This window comes from Aristolochia californica, unplaced genomic scaffold (genome assembly GCF_029961685.1).
Source record: "Aristolochia californica isolate CCGP_79_NKW_82.1479 unplaced genomic scaffold, dmAriCali1.0.hap1 SCAF_14, whole genome shotgun sequence".
Taxonomy (NCBI): Eukaryota; Viridiplantae; Streptophyta; class Magnoliopsida; order Piperales; family Aristolochiaceae; genus Aristolochia; species Aristolochia californica.
In genome coordinates, this window is record NW_027181815.1 from 1152914 (window position 1) to 1173118 (window position 20205).

General features: G+C 39.4%; 2 protein-coding genes across 5 annotated transcripts; one reads left to right on the top strand and one right to left on the bottom strand.

Moving 5' to 3' along the window:
* Window positions 1–3: 3 nt before the first annotated feature.
* LOC137950689 (tRNA-specific adenosine deaminase TAD3) lies at window positions 4–18698 on the bottom strand. 4 transcript variants are annotated; one of them, XM_068797283.1, is made up of 11 exons: window positions 18597–18698; window positions 18189–18325; window positions 18007–18058; window positions 17831–17901; window positions 14645–14760; window positions 13107–13189; window positions 6373–6472; window positions 1823–2305; window positions 1417–1526; window positions 790–1006; window positions 4–66 (listed from the first exon to the last, which is right to left on the bottom strand). In XM_068797283.1, exons 2-10 carry the CDS (start codon window positions 18274–18276, stop codon window positions 826–828), a joined length of 1284 nt encoding a protein of 427 aa, XP_068653384.1. In that variant the 5' UTR covers window positions 18277–18325; window positions 18597–18698; the 3' UTR covers window positions 4–66; window positions 790–825. The 4 variants fall into 4 exon arrangements, with proteins under 4 accessions (XP_068653384.1, XP_068653383.1, XP_068653386.1 ...); XM_068797282.1 differs by lacking the exon at window positions 4–66 and having other exon boundaries at window positions 671–1006; XM_068797285.1 differs by lacking the exons at window positions 4–66; window positions 18597–18698 and adding an exon at window positions 18401–18463 and having other exon boundaries at window positions 671–1006.
* A 514-nt stretch (window positions 18699–19212) lies between these two features.
* On the top strand, window positions 19213–19779 carry LOC137950158 (RING-H2 finger protein ATL56-like). The gene has a single exon (XM_068796540.1). It carries the CDS (start codon window positions 19213–19215, stop codon window positions 19777–19779), a length of 567 nt encoding a protein of 188 aa, XP_068652641.1.
* Window positions 19780–20205: the final 426 nt, after the last annotated feature.

Genomic DNA, 20205 nt, shown 5'->3' on the forward strand with positions numbered 1-20205 from the left:
CAGAGGAGCCCAGTTGCTGTTTTTTAATGCTTGTGGGTTGCTTCCAAGGCAATAGTTGAATTGGCGCTGCAGATTTCAGGAACGAGAAAGTAAGATGACACAAGCAACAGAGGAAACGCCATGAAGTTTTAACTGTTTGATTGCATCAGTTTACTAGGTTTCTTGGCATCATTTAAGCAGAGCCATTCGTAAGGTTTTCTGTAGGGTTTCGTGGTGATTTGTTGTTATTTTGTTAACTTGGTTCAAACTATCACCTTCTTGATCGCTCGGAGACGATCAATATTTTAACAGACGCCTGCAGAGGAAGTCTCTCTTGATTTGTCCGTCGATGGTGCACCCGTTGGCTACTAGGCTGTAACAAATCTTAATGTAATCTCCAGTGGGGTATATCCATTTAGGATCTAATAATCTTTTCTGTAAATATGTCATCATCTTTCCCAGGTAGAATTAGTTGGCTCAGGAATTCAGCAAAAACTGCAGTCTCAAATAGAATCAATCTGGAGAATGGTGGTAATAAGGGGCAGGCCATGAAACCCATTCTTATTAACAAAAGGTCCATTTCCATTCTAACCATTTGATCTTCTTAAACTGCGGGCAGTAAATGAAAGAGACTTGTAAAAGGAGTGCTAATTTGCATTCTCAAGCAAATATTGTAGACATAATAATCGAATTTGCTTCATATCAATGTCATACGAAGGCTAAATAGGATATAAAATGACACCAACCATGACAGGAAAGCACCAGTAAAAATCAAGGAATAAATTAAAGAAAAGGAAAAGGTACATTCACCAGTAGGTATAGAACAAGACAAAAAAACAAAATGATCTAAACAAGGCAACTTCTGCAAAGGACTTCCTCTGGCAACAAAACCCTGAAAACGGCATAGTGATGATTCAAGCTTTTCTCCCCTTGCAATCTGTAAACACTGCCTAACGCCCCTGTCTTTGGGTTCGGGAATGCATAGAATATGCGACGGATTCTTTGATGAACAAGTGCCATTGCACACCTTCATTATAAAATATGGACCTAATGAGATTCTTAATTTACGCAGAATATGAGTGGATAAAACACAATAGAAGTTCATAGAAGCTGATAATACTTTCACTGGATATGTGCACCTGGAGCTGCCATAGATAGGTCTGAAACAAAATCTTAAAAAACAAAGTTTATGGGGCTTGAAAGCTTTTCTTAGCCAACGCTGGAAAAATTATGGAAATCTGGATTAAGATAGTTCTATATCCAGATCTGATTTTGTATTTGCAACATCAGTTTGGAGCACAAATCTGATATGTAGTATTATCCACATTTTTAGTCTCTTCTAACAGATTGAGAGAAGAGTAGATTGGATAAGTAAAAAATAAAATCGAAAGCCAAGTAGTTTGAAATGCTGAAACAGCTTCTAGTATAAGAACTTACATAGTACAAGGCTCCCAGACGAGGTAAATATCACAACCAGTACAGAGATAAGGCCGTACCACAGCAGACAAACAATTCGAGCTATTTTCCGAGAGCATCTCATCTTTGTCCTGATGTGCAATACAGATTAAATTATATAAAAAAAAGATGCAAATATTCCAGAGACGAAATAATATGAAAAAAGCATGCCAATATTGAGGGGTTCAGGCATCTGCTCATCACTGATGTACAGGTGAAGCACCATGAGATCATACAGAACCAACCAGTGAATTGATGTCACCCATTTTAATTACGACACATGAAAGAACAGAGAAGCTATGATTATGGATTAGAAAAAGGTTCTTCTGCTTTGCTCTTATTCTTCCATTGGATGTAATAGAGGACAGACGGGAAGAAGCATACATACTTTCAGACCATTGATCTTCTGTCTTTTTGCTGGTGAAGTAAGACGAGGAGACTTCACCTGATCAATCTCATTAAACTGACTCTTTGGAACTTCTAAGTTGGGAAACAGATCTCGATCTCTGGCAGCAGCAGTTTCAATAGCAACTACAGCAGCATGTCTTAATGGATGCCATGGATAAATGGATCCCGAACTGCTCACCAAATTCTCACAAAGTTGGTACTGAGTCCAGTACCAAGGATAGAGACAAGCAACAGCAGAATCCAAGGGCAAGGGTTCACCATTGCAGCAATTTAAACACACATTTTCATTGATTTCTGCCTCATTCACATCAAAATGAATTTTTGCCTTTTCCACCTGTTCAGTGTAACTTCCGCTTCCCATTTTACTTTTGTTTCTCATGGCAGGTGACAAACTTGTCTGGTCACAAGCACTAGCAATCACATGCCTATTTGAAGGATCTACAATAAGGGCAGCATTCACAACCTGAAAAAAGTAGACACTTCATATGTATTGGGAAGGATTTGCCCCTTGATATTCATAACCATGAAAATAACTGTCAAAGCAATCTTATAATCATAGCTTAAAAAACTTGCTTTTGGACTGAACCTTTGCCTCAATGACCACATGGGGACTTTCGGTGTGAAATATTCAGTTGTGTCTCACCAGGGGGCTCAACATTTAAGAACATTAAATCTATATGAAAAAAATCTACAGAAGCAACCTTATAATCATATCAATGAGAACAAGCAATAAAAATATAATGGTCATAACTTGCAGCTGAAAATTTTTCAGTAACCTTTGTTGTTAGTGCTTTCACAAATTTTATAAGATTGTAGACAGGTATCTGAGTATATAATGAAGATACAAGGTGTTAAGATAATTTAAGTATTCGGTTAATTGGGTATAAGTGGGATGTGGGAGGAATTACTTTCATGGAATAGGGGTAGATTGATCTTTTTTATAGTTAGGGCGTTGGCAAAGAGAAAGAGCTCCATTGCTATTTAGGATTGAACAAGAGAGAGAAGTGAGATGAGGATTTCTCAAAGTACAAGCTCAAGGATGACCCAGCTGACTAGCACTACAAGGCTGAGTAATTACTTCAATTTAAGACCCAAAAAGTACTGTTTGCCTCATTCCATCTAGAGGATGATACCCTCCCATGGTTCAAATGGCACTCAAAATCCCCAATCTTGCCTCGAGTGGGACTCTTTTGTTAGAGCCTTGTGCATTAAATTTAACCTTCCCAATACAAAGATTCCAATGCTGCTCTCACCAAGCTACACTTAACTAGGTCGATCAGGAGATATCAAACAAAGCTTAAACATCTTCCAATTGTCTCATGTGGTCCCAAAAAACACACGTTGATTATTTTCTCAGCTGGCTCAAGGTCAAAGTAGTAGTCAATGGTGAGAGTGCATAAAGGAAGACAATGGGCCACACCCTGTTCAAACAACAACAATCATTGCGTCAATGTAGCAAACACTTTGGTCAACAATGGCAATCCATGATCCTTCAAAAAGCTAACTTCAAGAGCCAGCCATGTGGGTATGCGATGTTAAATAAGGCAGTAATTCTCTGTCCCACTAAGTTGAATGGAAGAAGACAGAGGATCACCCTACGGTATACCCCTCGCTACTTTTGGTATATCCCCACGCTGCACCATTGATCAAAATAGAGAAAGTGGATACAGATATGCAGGCTTTTTTGAAGCTGTGAATGAATTCATAAACTGAGAAGCTGAGATCTGCCTACCCTTGATAAATGCACAATAATTATGGCTGATTACGGGTCCATGATTGGTCTCAATCTTTCGCAAGCACTGGGGCAATGAGCTTGTAGGCACTGGGGGTTAAGCTGATCGGTCTGTAATTTCCCGGTTGGTCAGTCACCTCCTATGGGATTAAGGCAACAACCGAAGCACCAATGGCACTGTTGGCAATCCCATTCTTATGAAAATCCACATACATCATCCAGACATCAGTTTTAATGAATCACCAACAGGCTATGTAACTCTTAAGTTGAATCCATCGGGGCCTGGAGCTCTATCCGAAGCCATCACTTACAATGCTAATTCAATCTCCTCAAAAGAGGGAGCTCCAAACCGCTGGGCAAACGAGGATCAAGACTGTGGAATGATAGATTTCCACCTTGTGGCCTGCTACGGAAATTTTCTTGATAGATATCCTTGTAGAAATCGATGAACCTTTCTACAATTGCCCAAAGGTTGTCCACAAACTGATCGTTAACTTTTAAAGCAGATATGTAATTGGCTCTTTTATGTGCTGATGCTGTCCAGTGGAAAATTGTATTTTCATCACCCTACTTTAGCCATCTGAGTCTTGTTCTTTGCTTCCAAAACACAACTTTTTTTGGTGATCGAGTCAAATTCATCTTTCCCCCACTGATCCTTCTCCTCATGACCAGCAAGGATCTTCAGCCTTGTACCCAGACCACGGCTACTCACTCAGGTGTGAAGTCTTTGTTTTGGTGCCAGCAATTTTTTGAACCTGAATGCAACTGGGCCCCATTTCTTTATGTTACAATTATCAGATATAGATCAGGGAAGGAATCCGCCATTGGCATCTGTGTATATTTTCAACCACATTAGCAAAGAATCTGTCCTACTCAGACAGCACTGGGTTTTTTTGACTGTCAGACCAGCTGAACTTGGTTCCAGAGAGTCGGATTTCTTCTAAACTACAGGCCTGGTAAAGTCAGCAAAACCACACATGGAAGCTATGACTTTGCTGTTACTGTTAGTTTCTCTCGTGTTTATACCTAGTGGCCTTGAAGAGCTCCCCCATCCCAAGGAATTTTCCCACACAAAAAGACTGTTAGTTAGCTCCTCCCAGAAAAGTTTCCATCGATTTTATGAGGTTGATCCATAGACTGAACAGAACACAAATGTTCACCTTTCTACTGTCCTTGAACAGAGGGAGGTGGAATATTAAGAAAATTTAAGGACATTCTGGTAAATTGGGTGTATATGGGGATGTCAAAGCAATCACTTTAATGGAATAGGGATAAATTGGTATTTCTTCTAATTAGGGTGTTGGCAAAGAAGAGGGAGCTTGTCAATCTTAGTCAAAGTAGAGTTGCTAGATTGCTATAGTTTCCTAGTCAAAGTAGAAGATTAAGAGATATGTTTCCTATTTAAGTAGGAGAAGAAGTATGCTCATATTAACCGAAAAACTCGTGCAAGAGAGGAGCATCCTCAAGCACATTTCATAATCTTTTTGTTCTCTTCTGCATGTCTGACTCCCTATTGTTTGAGACTAGAACAACTGTCGCATACCACATCCTATTACTCTCTCTCCTTCTCTCGTCTTAATACCAGCAAGGAGCTTTCTCTCTTTTCTAGTACCAAGTGTCAACACAAGACAACATGAAGATAGTACAACAATAAAAAATATGGTCCACATTATCTTCTGTATACTTTTTGTAGTTTCAATATAATAAAACTTCAATGTTAAAGTTGGTCTTGGTCTAGGTCTGTCTCAAAATTACTAGCCAAGGTTAGGAAATCTCTTTCAAAATAATAAGCACAATATCTTTCTTATCCTCGTTCTACGTGGGACTATTTTTAACGTTTTCCTTCACATGTAGGCCCTCTCTATAGCACCTACATATAAATAACTTTGGATTGAATCCCATGTTCAAACACCTGCTCTGATAACATGTTAAAGTTAGGTCCACGTTCATCCCAAAATGAGTAACTGATAAGATCTTTCATATCCTAGATCCATGTGGGACTATTCAACAAATAGTATAATACAACTTACATTTGTGGATTGGGTTTTTTGCTCAATGGCCCCATAGGGTGATTTCTAGTGTGAGGTCTTGGGTTCAAGTCTCACCTGGGAAAGGATTATAGTGTACATGGATGCATACTCAACATTCAGAAAAAAAAAGGGAACTTATAGTTCAACTTCAATGCTGAAAGTACCAATTTCACAAACATGATTATGTGAGCATGTTATTTCATGAGGGCATGATCATCTGATATGGGACCAATCAACAGGCTGCACATCAAAATAATGGGCCATTGAACCCAAAAGGCGTAATAACTAGTTTATAGGGGTTTCTTCATTTTTTCTTCACACCTTTTTTCATGTCAACTAACAACAACAGATGGCAAGTCAGTGCTAAGACATGCTTCTTTTTTTAGGAGCTTGTAAAGACCTCTACGGTGCTCATACAACAACCCTTGACACAACTTTTGAAATAGCTCCTATAGTAGAAAACCACCCTATTGCACCTAGAATATCTTTGACTGCTTGTTATAATTAAAGTTTGTAACAACTAGGTCAACATCAAGTTGAGCCAGAGTCATGACATTGGGTAGGTCATCCACAAAATGTCTGAACTGAACCGGTAAGGTCAAGGCATCCAAAACAAGTAAAATGAAGGTATGGATATCTCAAAATGTGGCCCATTTTTTTTGGAACATTTTCAAGTTCAATACAGGGTTTCTAATTGGAGATGACAACTCAAGATATAAATACACTCATAATTGTAGAATACCAGAAAATATTTTTGCCATATGATACCTGATCACCAACTGATTTTGCTAAATCAATGGCATCCTTCATAAATTTGAATACCATTTGTGAGTCCTCTTCACTGAATCCAGTAATCCCATCAATATTGCTGCAATAGTAACAGAAAACATATATATTTAAAATAAAATAGCAAATAAATTCCTAATGAACTACTTTCAGGAAATATAACTACATAATCCTTCAAACATTCAACACAAACATATACTCAAAACTAGTAGAAACCTTGACCATGAATTTGGCAGATAATCATCGACTTTCCACAACATCCCACTAGAGTGAAGCACATTATCTTCCAGTGCTATCTTAAAGTGGAGCCATGTCAGAAAGTCGTGCATTGGTTTTAAAGTGATTATTTAAAAAAAAAAACTCAAAACAGTAACTACAATTAGTAGAAATATATAAAAAAGAGAACAAAAGGAATGAGGAAGACATAAATCCATAAAAAAAATAAGAGTATAATGGGTTGTCACAGGTTACAACATGGAATGGTATACATCTCAAGCTTAAGCAGTCCATTTACCAAATAGTCCACTTCCATATTAGTAGGGGTCAGCCAAGCTTTTGCAGGCTCAGGCTTGAGCTCGGCTCAGCTTCATGAAAACCATGACTCAGCTCTACAAAATCATGACTGAACTCAGCAAAAATCATTTGGTCAGCTCGACCTCTTACATTTGCCTCTTATATAAAACAATATTTTCTTGGGAAAAAACACAAGTTTGAGCCAACTCATGAATGAACCATCGAGTCAGGCTAGGCAAGGCTCGAGCTTGAGTTGAGGTGAGAACCAAGCCTAGTTGAGCTGAGCCTGAGCTGCTCGCAAGCTGGCACTGCTCAATGCCACCCCTACAAACTAGCATTTCTGAGGCATGAGATCCATGATAGCTATACGCAAATGGAATTTCCAAAAAATCAAAGGCAAGCACTAGAGACATCTAAAGCTAGAGTTGAGGAACCTCCGTCAAAGGGGACTAAAAAGAAGGCATGAAAAACACAAAATGAAGGGAAATAAGATGTGGCTTCTGTTATAGTATTTAATTCCAAGAGGTCAACCACCTAAGTGCGGAACCTGGTTAGTTATCAAAAAGGCTACCATCACAGCCACATTAGCCCAGGATTGAGATTGCTGAAAATTAAAATAGCACCTTTCTTCTCAAAGATCTGGAACTCTATTTTCATTCCCCATGAATGGTGTGAAGTTTGGGTCCTTAAGGGGGAGGGTTTGGACAAGACCACTACCCTAATCTTCCTCCTCTTTTCTCCAAATTCGTCACTCTTCCTCTTCTCCTCCTAAAACCTTCTCTCCACAACTCTTCTTCTTCTTCTCACCCCTTAATCCTCTTCTACTGTGATTATACATCATGGAATCCTAAGTTTTAACAAATGGAAATTGAATCAGAAAGGGACACAAGTTCATGTTGTTTTGCGCCCAAATATTTTGTCAACTCTCTTACAACAAACACTTTGCTATCTCGCTATTTTCTCTAGATGACAACAGAAAATTCTCAAGTATCTATAACAAAACATTATATAAAACGACAACAATACCCTGGTAACCCATTCTTTTATCTTTACCCTTCTGAATGGTTATCCCAGTCACATAAAAGGAGAAAATACCCTTGTCAACCATTTCTCACATTTCATACAAAATACAAAAATACGCTTCTCAAATATACCATGTAAAGTAAGAGCCCTTGAATCTTGTCTTTTACTCATCATCTTTTTTTTTAAATGGAGAATTTTATTCAAGGTAAGAAGCCAAAGAACAAACTACAAGGGGTTAGACAAGTGGCTCCTGTTACAACGAGAGATTGGAGGCCCCTTGCTTTGCTAAAGGGTCAGACAAAAAATTAACTGATCTAGGTCCATGAATCCAACTACACTCTAGGTGGGAGGATATGTCTACAATCTCATGAAAGGGCTTCCAATGTTACCAAGGTGGGTCAGAGCCCAAGGAGCACCGTCGTATCACCACTATGGAATCACCTTCAATCAGTAGCTTCCCATTCAAGTAATATCTAAAGATAATTACTCCATGCAAGAAGGCCTGAAGCTCCATTGTAGTAGAGTCTGAAATGGCAAGTGGTCCTGAATAGGAAATCAGGGTGGCTCTATCATGATTCCTAAACACTCCTCCCAGCCCTTCCCAGATTTGCCCAATGTACAGCCATCAAAATTCAGCTTGATGGAGTCGCTGGGAGGAGAGACCCATTCTGCATAGTGATTGCCTAAGCGGAAATCGACATCTGTGCAATGAACCTCCAATTGTCCCCAAGTGAAATACCTCTCAAGCATTCAAACTCCTTCCTGGTACTGATCCAAGCAGCAATCAAACCCGAAATTCTGCAAGTGACTTCATCCACAAAGGAGTACTTGCTGAATCTTCTATTGTTCCCTTCAAGCCATAGAGCCTCAAGGGATGTGAGCTATATATGCTGAAAGGAGGGCTTACCCAAGCTAGGAAGTCAGGTACCTTTGCCCAATTGACAGACATCTCTAGGCTGTTTGGGAAGCAAACACTAAGCCCATTTTTTCTAACAAAATGGATCCAAAGTTGCCATGCAAAAGTATGTGGCTGACGCTCTCTTCCTCATCCCAGAAAAATATAAAGTCATTTGGAATTGAGTTCCCTCTCCTAAGACTGTCTTTTGTGAGGATTCCATCAAGCACAACACTCCATATAAAAAAGAGATTTTTTGGGGGCGCAATAATTTCCAATTATGGCTGCACTATGGGTTGCCATTGTCAAATCCTTGAGGTGATTATAAGTTGATGTAACAGTGATTTCCCATTGTCATCTTGAGTCCAAATTTTTTTTTTTTATGCATTAATTCGATCTGAATCCCGTCCAGAGCAGAAAGCAGGTTGCTGACCACTAAGGCTTCCACGTCGTTTAGACCTGTCCTGTAACAAAAATCCCAGCTACCATCTGTTCTCCAAAAATCAGTAACCAGGATGGTCTGATTGGAAGCCAGTGCATAGATTAGAGGATAGGCTTCTTGGAGGGGGGTGTCACCAGCCATCCCAAAACTACAACAATCTCCTGTTGCCCACACAGAAATTGGTTGCTGCAGCAAATTTTGGGTGACAGGGATAGAGAGATCTCCATAGAGTAGATAGTCATCTTCAATTTCCTCCAGCTATTCACCACCAAGAATTCCAATTCATCTTCTTTGTCACTATCTGCTTCCACATAAGCCTACGCAAAGTGCTGAATCTACAAAACCACTTAATGAGCAGCGCTTGATTCTTCTCTTTAGTGCTGCGGATGCCCAGTCCTCCCAACGTTATAGGCTTGCACACATCCTTCCAGTGAACTAAGTAGTATTTGAAGCCATCTTCTGCCCTCCTCCATAAAAATTTCTTCTTTGAATTTTTTAATTCTTTTACAGACATGTGTTGGATAGGGGATGAAGGACATGTAGTAGTTTGGGAGGCCCACAACACTGGAGTTTAGAAGCATAAGCCTCCCCACCTTGGAGAAGCCTCCCTTTTCGAGTGGAAAGCCTTCTTTCAATCTTCTTGATGACTGGTGTCCAACAGTTCTTATCTGGTCTTCTATCAAACATAGGGAATCGCAAAGAGGTTCTTGGCAGTGAGGAGCATGAGCATTCCAAATGGTCTACAAAGGTGTTGATGAACCATCCTCAAGGTGGAACCCAAATAGAATAATTTTCCCCCAATTAATTTTTTGGCCCAAGGTCATTTCAAATAGACCGAGGAGGGCTTTCACCCACCAAATTTGATCCAGCATCCCATCACAAAAGTAAATGGTGTCATCTGTGAATTGAAGTAGGGGGATGTCAAGTTCCAGCTCCTTGGCAATAGGGTCGAATCCAGCCAGCATCTTTGGCTGCATATATCATGGAGGAAATATATTCAGCAACCAAATTAAACAAAGGCTGTGGCATCGGATAGCCTTGCTTGATTCCTCTAGTCCCTTCCAAGTATCCAAATGCTGCTCCATTTAAGAGAAGTCACTAAGTGGCTGATGATATGCACTCAGAATCCAAAATTTACATCTATCTCCAAACCCCATCATGTCTAATATGTTGTCCAACAGGTCCCAATTTACTCTATCAAATGCCTTCTCAAAATCCAATTTTGAGAATCTCTCAAAGCCTCTTAACTTCTTAAAGTAATCAATGAGTTCATGGGTTGTCATGGCAGAATTAAGGATACTTTTTCCTTCGATGGATGCCTCTGGCTGCTGTGAACAAGGGGGAGGACCACTTTTAGTGTGAGGGAAAGGAGTAGAGCAATGATCTTGCATGGACTGGAAATAAGGCTAATCGACGTAAAGTCTTTGGGATGTTCCACCTCTCTCCCTTTGGGGACAAGCACAATAAAGAACGCCCCGATCGCTTTACATCTGATTCCTTTGTGTAGAAGCCCTTCACTATACATAGATATCATTCTTCAAAGTTGGGTAGCAATGTTTATAGAACTCTTCATTAAATCCATCAGGCCTAAGAGCTCGATCATTTGACAGTCTCATAACCATTCTCTCCACCAGTTCTGAAAAGGCAATTCAAGAAGTGTTGCTACATTTGGAGTGATTCTTTTGAATCTGAGGCTTTGTATATTAGGCCAGACAGCACAGTTATAGTTCTGAAAAAAAATAAAAAAAATCAAAGTTTTGTTAGTAATGTGAGATCCATCCCAGGTTATCTCATCATTGATGTATAATGAGGTAACCGGATTAGATTATCAACTAGCTGAGGCAATAGTATGGAAGAATTTGGTATAGTCATCTCCTATTGTCAATCACTAGAAGTATGCTCTTTGTTTCCATTAAACATGTTCGCTATGTCTTTTGCACCTTTTAATATAACTCAGCACTATTTCAAAAAAAAAAATGCTCGCTATGATAGATTGCTTGAAATTGATCTTAAAGATCAATGCAAGTGGAAAGTTCAAAAATTGAAAGTGACCTTTGTTCCTCCGCTTCCTCGAACACTGTTATTTGGGATAGCAGACACTCTTTTTGAACAGAGGCAATGGCTTAACGATCCACAGACCAGTGCTTAAGTTTCAACTTTAGGCCTTTGAATTTGAGTGAAAGTCTCCACCTCAATGCCCCGTCAACATTCAATTCCTTCTAACAGCCATCAATTTGCTTATCAAAGCCCTTCAGTAACCAAGTATTCTCAAGCCGAAATGGACCGAATGCCCTTCAGTCAAATATGGTGTCAAGTTGGATAGGCTAATGATCAGAGCGGCCTTGTTCAACACCTGGCCAGTTACATCCTCTTAGAGCCTTAGCCAGTTAGTTGTGGCCAGAGATCGATTAAGTTTGGAAAGGATAGGTCATTGCTGCCCGTTGCTCCAGGTAAAGACTTTGCCAGCGAGGGTGATTTTTTCAAGTTCCCAGCTACCAATGAAATCAGTGAACTCTCTCTTAAACGAGGTAATTCTGAGGGCTTCTGGAGACTTCTCATTGTAGTATCTATGACATTGAAGTCTCCCACTGGTTAGGTTGAGCCATTCCTGCCAAAGTTTTGCTCACTGGTGCTACCTAGTTGGTCCATAGACTCCAGCAAGACACCAGTTTTTACCAAAATCATGATCAAACAACTTTAAGGCGATCAAGTATGCCCCAATCATAACATATAGCACATCAATTGTACTGAATTTCATAGAACAAGTACACCCCGTAGACTGACAACATTGACTACTTTTCAATCCAAATTCGATCAGTTCCAAATGTCTTTAGAAATGGAATCTTGCATGTCCTGCATCTAGGTTTCTTGTAAGATAACTAAGGACGATTTATTTGTTTTTAGAAGAGCTTGGATGGTAGCTCTTTTTTTACGACATTCAATTCCCGCAACATTCCATGAGGTTATAATCATTTATTAACTCTCTTCAATTTTCTGACTCCTTTGTCTTCCTCCACACCAGGCAGTTTGCCTTCATAAACTACTCCCATGATTTCTACGAACTCCATCATTTATATCCAAGTATCTTCATCATACTTGTGTCTTTCAAATTGAAGCTCTCCAACTAGCTTCCTTGATCGTTCACCTGGTGGAGAGAATTGAAGCCTTCCCATTGTGCTGTCAACAGGGTATTCAACTGGCAGGTTGTTTTCTTCTTGGATTGTCCTAGGTCTACTCCTGCCTCTGCAACTTGAGGTTTCAAGTTGGGAATTAGGAGGACGGGAGAGTTGGGGAAATGTTGAGCAATTGTGGTCATGGTGGGTGGTTGTTCTGACTGGTTTCGGTTTACTGTGGGTGTCGTGGATTCCGAGTAACGATTGTGTTCTATCTTCGCATATCCAATATCTTCATCATACTTGTGTCTTTCAAGTTGAAGCTCTCCAACTAGCTTCCTCGATCGTTCACCTGGTGGAGAGAATTGAAGCCTTCCCGTTGTGCTGGCAACAGGGTATTCAATTGGCTGGTTGCTTTCTTCTTGAATTGTCCTAGGTCTACTCCTGCCTCTGCAACTTGAGGATTCAGGTTGAGAATTGGGAGGATGGGAGGGTTGGGGGAATGTTGAGCAGTTGTGGTCATGGTGGGTGGTTGTTCTGACTGGTTTCAGTTTACTGTGGGTGTAGTGGATTCCGAGTAATGATTGAGTTCTATCACCGCATACCTAAATAAGGACATGGAAAACAATAAGCAGGATACGTGCAGTGAATCCAAAAATCCAACAACAGTACTACAGTATACCTAGACATGCAAGCAAAACAAAGTGAAAACATTGGAATCTGAAATTACTATGTTGGAGGATGATATGACGTTGGCCACAGCTTGCACTGTTCCTCCCATTCTTCTTTTGATGTTGCAGCATACTTTGCAACCTGAGAGCAATTACAGCATCCATTAACACGGTGATCCTTGTCTCTAATAAAAGAGATCTTACAACGTGATTACTAACATGTCCTGGAAGTACAAACAGATCCAAAATAAAAAGTATGAGTAGTATTTGTATTTATTCCATAATCAACTGATACCTATGGCACAAAAAAAATTATTGGAGCAGAATGATACAATCACCAGAAATGACCGGGAAAGGCAAGATGCAAATACAAGAAACAAACAAAGAAACATAAAATGTGTGGAAAGAAAATAAGACTCATTCGACAATAGTAACCAGATCAATTTCGTAGTAGGAAAATTACATGTTACCAATTAATTTTTTATTTTATTTTTTTGAAAGTGGGTGATTTATTAAGGCAAGAAACCACAAGGAGGGAGAGTCCCTAACAATGAGAGATTGTAGGGCCACTCCCTCCCCGGCTAGCAAGTCACCCATGTGATTGTCTGATCTGAAAACATGAGACCAAGAAATTACATTAGAGGCAAGGTCCATAGCCTCAAAAAATAAATGACAGATCCGCCAAGAGGGAGAAGCTATGTTTTTGCACCAATTGGTAACAAGCTGAGAATCCCCTTCCACAATGAGATCACCATGGATACGCGAGCTGAAGGTTCTGAGGCCATGGACTAAGTCATTCAAATTAAATTGTGATAATATAGATGTGATTTGTCAAAAGAATTTATAAAGAAAACTGAACATCAAATATCAAGAGTCTTCTATAATGGACACTAGGTAATTGAGAAAGGTCTCTGTATTTTCTTCAATGTACAACCTTAAGAAAAGAATTACGAAGTAAAAGAACCACACAAATAAATGCAGACAAGTTTACAGATGTACGGCATATAGTTGGTGAAATTATAGAGGCAGGACAACAATTTTTAGGTAAAAATGTCAAATTTTGCATTCCATGCACAAAAGTTGATAGTTTTGCCCTTGTGAATGTGTTAACAGAGAAACCTTCTCCGAATAACATCCTGTCATATTAAAATAGCATCTTTCCGCTTTTACTAGCGTGAGGAGTTCTTACAGAGCCTTCTTCAGTGGCCAATGCCTTAGACATTGAAGAATATCTAAACTTTATTTTGGAATGATAACAAGAAAATTTATCAAGGAAAAGACCTAAAAATTCTTGACATTTCAATCTCACTAGTGCCACTCAAAAGTTTAATATAGGAATTCATAATACAGTACCCAGACTGGTAGTACACTAATATCTACCATGAATTCATGATTTTCTTTTCTTTAGAAGACACTGGACCATGCCTCTTTTTTTAATGTTGAACCCCACGCCCTGGTGAGACTTGACTTCATATTAGAAATCCCAGCATGTAGCTAATAAGCCAAAGATCAAATATTATCACTATGCATTTGAAACCATTAAGAAAAAAGTTCCTGAACAATTACAGTGAGGAGTGCTGAACTGGAGGAACCTTGCCTTAGTGGGAAAAAGATGCAATTTGTAAGCATGTATCAGTTCAAGCACAGCAGGTATGGTATTAGGAGTCTCATCTCCATTTGAAAGGCACAATATGACTGACAATTGAGTTTCCCCTGTCAAATAACCAAGTTGTCATCAATTTTCAGGAGGTTATTCAAAAACTTAACCATTTTGAACCAAAAAAATAAAATAAAAAAAATTTAACCATCAGGAAAGCAAAAACTATCTAGCACAAGCAAAATTAGCAAACTATTTAAATAATTTTCATGCAAAACTAACAAAGTATTCAAATAATTTTCATGTACATGATTCTTAGCTATCTAACACAGAGAGACTATACCTTTATGAGGAACCCATTTTGAAGCTTACACTTTATATAAGTGTGAAGTTACCACACATGAGGGTCTTCTGGATAATAAAGATATCAGATAAAAAAATAGCTGTCCTGCTTCAAAGAATAACTAGTAGCAACATATTTTTATGCATTCTCCATAGAGAGAAAGAAGATGCATAAGCAATTGCATTGGAGGCATGATATTAAAGTCTTCCACTTTTAATTGGTCCTAAGCTTGGATAAGGACTAATCGAAACAAAAAGTGTTCAGCTATTCTTAAAAAAAAAAAGACAAAAAGAGTCTGAAATAATAAACTTCCACAAATAGAAGTATCTACATCAAAGTTAGGGGTTCTAAGAACTGTGATAAGAGATGGAGCAGCAATGAAACTTCAATGCAGGATACATGTAGCAACAAGAGTTATTGAAAACAATAAGATAAATCATTCTCATGATTAAAACAACAAGAATTACTATATTGCACTCTGTTTTATCAATGATAGAATGTCTAGCTTAAATAGAACAACAAACTTATTGAAAAGAATAGGACGATACAAGAGGCGTCACTAAAGCGAGTGCCCCATGCCCACACACTTGGTTGGTTTGCAAGTAGCAATAACCTACAATGTGACCCGTTTCTCTGATTTTTAAATAGAGATGGATGAAATGGTTCTGGAACCCTTTCATTGCTCAAATTCTCCAACTCATGAAGATACTTGCTAAATATTGGAGTGTCTGCAAATTATTTTAAAGATGTTTGAGCTAAATTTATCAAATTTGCCCTTCTCGCTAAAAATAAGCACATGAAGGCTTCCTAAAATCCAAGATGGACCAGAGGTGAGCAATAAATAGCTCCAAAAAGAACAAAATTTTTGCAGCCTTCAAACATGTGGATCTGTCCTTCTATTCTAAAAGGTGAGAAAAAGACATCTACCATCATCCCTTCAATGTATAGAAAGTCAAGCCTAAGTTCAGCACAAACGGTAGAAAAGCTTCACCCATGGTATGACGACTAGGAATCAGGATCGAACTCAGACATTTTATGCCTTTAGTGATGAACTCACATAGTTTGCTTCTGCAAACATGGAAGGGATGATGGTAGATGTCTTTTTCTTGGTTTTAGAATAAAAGGACAGATCCAAATATTTGAAGGCTATTAAAGATTTGTTCATTTGGAGCTATTTATTGCTCACCTTTGGCCCATCTAGGATTTTAAGAAGCTTTCATATGCTTATTTTTAGCGAGAAGAGGAAATGATAAATCTGGCTCAAATGTCTTTAAAATGATTTTCAAAGACTCCAATATGTAGCAAGTATCTTCATAAGTTGGAGAAGGTGAGCAATAAAGGGTTTCCGAACCATTTCATCCAGCTCTCAGGAGTCAGATTGTGACTTGGGAGGACTCAGCTCGAACTTGGCCCAAACTCAGGGCAGTTCAAGGGCCACTCGCCCATTGCATAAGCCCCCAACCTAACCCACTCAAATTCAAATCCAAGTCGACCAAACCGCCCAACTAGACAAGTCGTAACACTATGGTTTCCCGAATTATAAGTTGGGTTATTGCCTTCTGACTTCAGCTAGTCATATTATATGGAACTACTGATCCAGCTATAACATGGTAGCATAACAAATCTAAGCCCAGGTATGCCTATATTATGTTGCCCATGTGAATGTTATTTGTGGCTTGTGTTATGTTCTCTATGGCCAATAAATATATCCACCGTATTTGGCCAGGTTGCTTGTTTATGCCTGAATGTGAGAAGGAGCATGAGAGAGTAAAAAATTTGCACCATTTTTAAGGCCCACATATACATTTCCAGCTAGTAATCTGAAAGGGGTTGTTGTAACAGGATAATCCCATATTGATTATAGAATTGGATAACACTAACATTATAAATTAGAAAAATGCCTCAACTAAAGCTAGTCATTTGTGTAGAAAATAGCCCCAACTTCAACATTTTTCCATGCCCAAGAGGTAAAAATATGAATGAAGCACTATATTGAACATTTCTCAGGTAAAGATTTCTACACCAACATATGCAATGGATACATCCATAATTAAGAACCAAAACCGTCCCACCATAAGAACTTTTGTTTTACATGGCCTCCTTGGCTCTTTTTTACACTCAACTAAAGAAAGTTACACTTAACTCCCTTCACCATCTTTCACACAACTTTTGTTTCTTCCAAAGTAGATTCCTCAAATTGATTGGGTCCGATCAGAATGGGATAAAAAAAAATTAAGGAGTCCATCACTAACCTTGTGTCCCTTAAATGTTAATTTTTTATGAGAATTTTATTCAGATAGAAAGATATACAAAAATACAAAGAAGGGCAGCAACAAACTGAGCCCTCCCTCCCCTAAACATTAATTACAAACCCAAACGCCACTTCTCTATGGTTTTAAGAGGTGGCCGTCTTGTGCAATCTTCTATTTGATCTTACACTTCTAGACTAATGATAGGGATCCTCCCAAATCATCCTCAGTCAACTTTTCTTTTTGATAATATTCATCCACAATAGACCCTCGTCAGAGCTTTTCCATGCATTGTTTCCTTAATCCAAAATACCATGCTCTTGCTTTTCTTACACAAAGCCCAATGTCCCTTGCTTCTTAACGATGAAGTTCTGAAATATTTTTTATGTTCAATGGAATTGAGGGTTTCATGGGCGGCAGATTAAATATTAGATGTAGATGAAAAAGTCATGCTTTAAAAAGCAACTAATATAAGTCAAGATTTCATTCTTAACATCAAAATCCAATTTTCCGCACCAGGATCTGAACTGTGACATGATTTCCACATAACAACTGAAGAGGTTGGGAGAGTAATACATGAAACTACATATGTACCTTCGACGGACTTCTTCTGTACCCGCTTCACATGACGAAGATGCTCCAGTGGTGCTACTTGATTTAACTTCCTATTAATTCAGATGAAGAATTCCAACAACAAATCATATGAAATTCAATAGCGTACAAAAAAAAATATAAATTCAAACAAGCATAAGTCCATTGTAAGTTCAAACCTTACTAAAGTGTTGGCAAGTGGCGGTTCAATTCGGGAGGCGAATACCTCCACTAAACAGAGCGGAAAGCACAAAACAGATATTAGCATGATATAACTCAATTGCCCATTAAAATATTTCAAAGCACAATCTCATGCCATAATAGCAAAAATTGGAGATTGGATTCAGTCTAACTTGGTTACCAGTTGAGATCTCATTCGTGAGCGAAAGTTTGTCTGGAATGTGAAAGATTTCCCACTTCATAATTTCTGGTCCTGCTTGTTTTCCCATGGTTGAGATCAAACTTTCAGTTGTTCCACTGAAACCAAGGAAAACGGAACTGTTGCAGACACAAAGTATCAGAACTGGATTGAAGCTAGAAAAAATATTGGTGGCTACAAACATAAATGATGACCTTGAGTCGAGATGGCCACGGCTTCGAATTGAAAGAATAACACAATCCTCGGAACTTAATGAACGTACAACCACCCTTTTAAGAAGTCATCTCATTGGACACGAGAAACCGCAAATTCGAGTGTGCGAAGACAGACAAATAAAAAATTGGTTGTATTACCATGTAACTGCACTGAGATTTTGAGAAAGTAAAATACCTGAAATTGCAAAAACCGGGAGATGAAGCAAGTGATTGATGAAAACAAAGCAGATGCAAACAAGTGACAAAGATTCTGGTGAGCAGGTTGACGCTTAAGGAGTGGCGGTAGCAGGTCTCCCGTATGTTTCTGGATCAACTAGCGGGAAGCCGATTCAATGCATGGGAAGAAGAAAAAGAAAATAAATTTAATATTTAGTAAATAAAAATAAAAATGGGGGTATTTTGGTTATTTCGTAAGCTAGATCACATATTAGGATGGAGTTAGAATTGAAAGTGAAAAAACCAACTGTAACAATGGGACCCATCCAAACCGAGGATAAATAAAACCCAAGGCCAGAAGTAGACCGGCCCGCCCGTGTCTGGCTAGCCGAAGGCGCAACTTAGAAGATGGATAGATATTTGATACCTGTCGGTCGGTTCCGCCTCTCGCCCGCCTCGTCGTCTTCCTCTCAGAGACGAGTCCACCACCGATAGGGAAATGGCTTCCTACTACCGATCTTCCAAGGAGGCCTCTCTTTCGTCCGCTTCATATCGCCCCGCAGAAGCCCTCCGTTGCAGATAAGTAGACGCATAGAGAACCTCTTGTTTTTCTTTCTAGGAAAAAAGAACAAAAGATGGCCAGCGCAGAGGACGAAGAGTACGGCTTCAGGCGTCTTGATTATGACCCTCCAAACGGCGCAGGAAATCCTCCACGACTCACGCCTCCTCCCCTCGCCATGATGCCCACAAAACCTAACAGCAAATTCCTCTCTTTCCTCCTCCAGGCCGTCGTCATGGCTCTCGTCGTTTCTCTCTTCTTTTTATTCTTGGGCATAGCTTCTCTCATTCTTATTCATATCTGCATCGCCGGGAGGGCACTCCGTCACCGGCGCGGACACCGCAGAGCCGTGGATGCACAACTTTGCGTTGCTACCCCTATTGGGTTGTCGCTCAAGGAGGTCCAGAAGCTCCCCTCTTGCAGCTATGCCGGTACGGGACCTACCGCTGCGGCAACCGATTGCCCCGTGTGTTTGGATGGGTTTAAGGATGCGGAGCGGTGTCGAGTGCTACCGCGGTGTGGACACGTCTTTCACGTGCATTGTGTTGATCGATGGCTGATGAAGGTGCCGGCATGTCCGGTCTGTCGTTCCGGGGTAGAGGGTTTGGTGTTTGGGGATGATGAGGATGGTCTTGGGGTTTGATTCGTCGATCCAAATGTAAGTTTTGCAATTTTGATTTTTGTTATAATGTATAATGTACATAAAGGTTAACTGGTGGTGGGTTTGTTTATTTCAGTTGCGTATTTTGCCTCTGGTTTGACTCCATTGATTGCTATACCCCCGCAAGAAATTGTGAAAGGACGAAATCCTGCTTTAATTTTGTTCATTTCTTGGATGGGATTGTAGTTCACTTGTTAACCAGTGATCTTGTTTCATTAGGCTGCAATTAGGTAAGGTTTGCGGTGGACTTAAATTAGATGAGGAATCTTTTCCTTTGATTTTGTTATGGTATATGGAATTGTGGCTTTTTGAATGAGCTTCTCCAGCTGAATAGCGAGTACTAATGTTAGACTGTGGCGAGAATCAAGTATGTGAGAGGGGTATTAATATGGGGCATCGGAATATCTG

Bases quoted from the DNA above. Each gene is read 5' to 3' on its own strand.
- LOC137950158 (XM_068796540.1), top strand. From the start codon at position 19,213: ATGGCCAGCGCAGAGGACGAAGAGTACGGCTTCAGGCGTCTTGATTAT.
- LOC137950689 (XM_068797283.1), bottom strand. From the start codon at position 18,276: ATGGGAAAACAAGCAGGACCAGAAATTATGAAGTGGGAAATCTTTCAC. The intron at 18,059-18,188 runs GTAACCAAGTTA...CGCTCTGTTTAG, and splicing joins CACGAATGAGATCTCAACTG to TGGAGGTATTCGCCTCCCGA. The intron at 2,306-6,372 runs GTATCATATGGC...TACTTTTTTCAG, and splicing joins CAAAATCAGTTGGTGATCAG to GTTGTGAATGCTGCCCTTAT.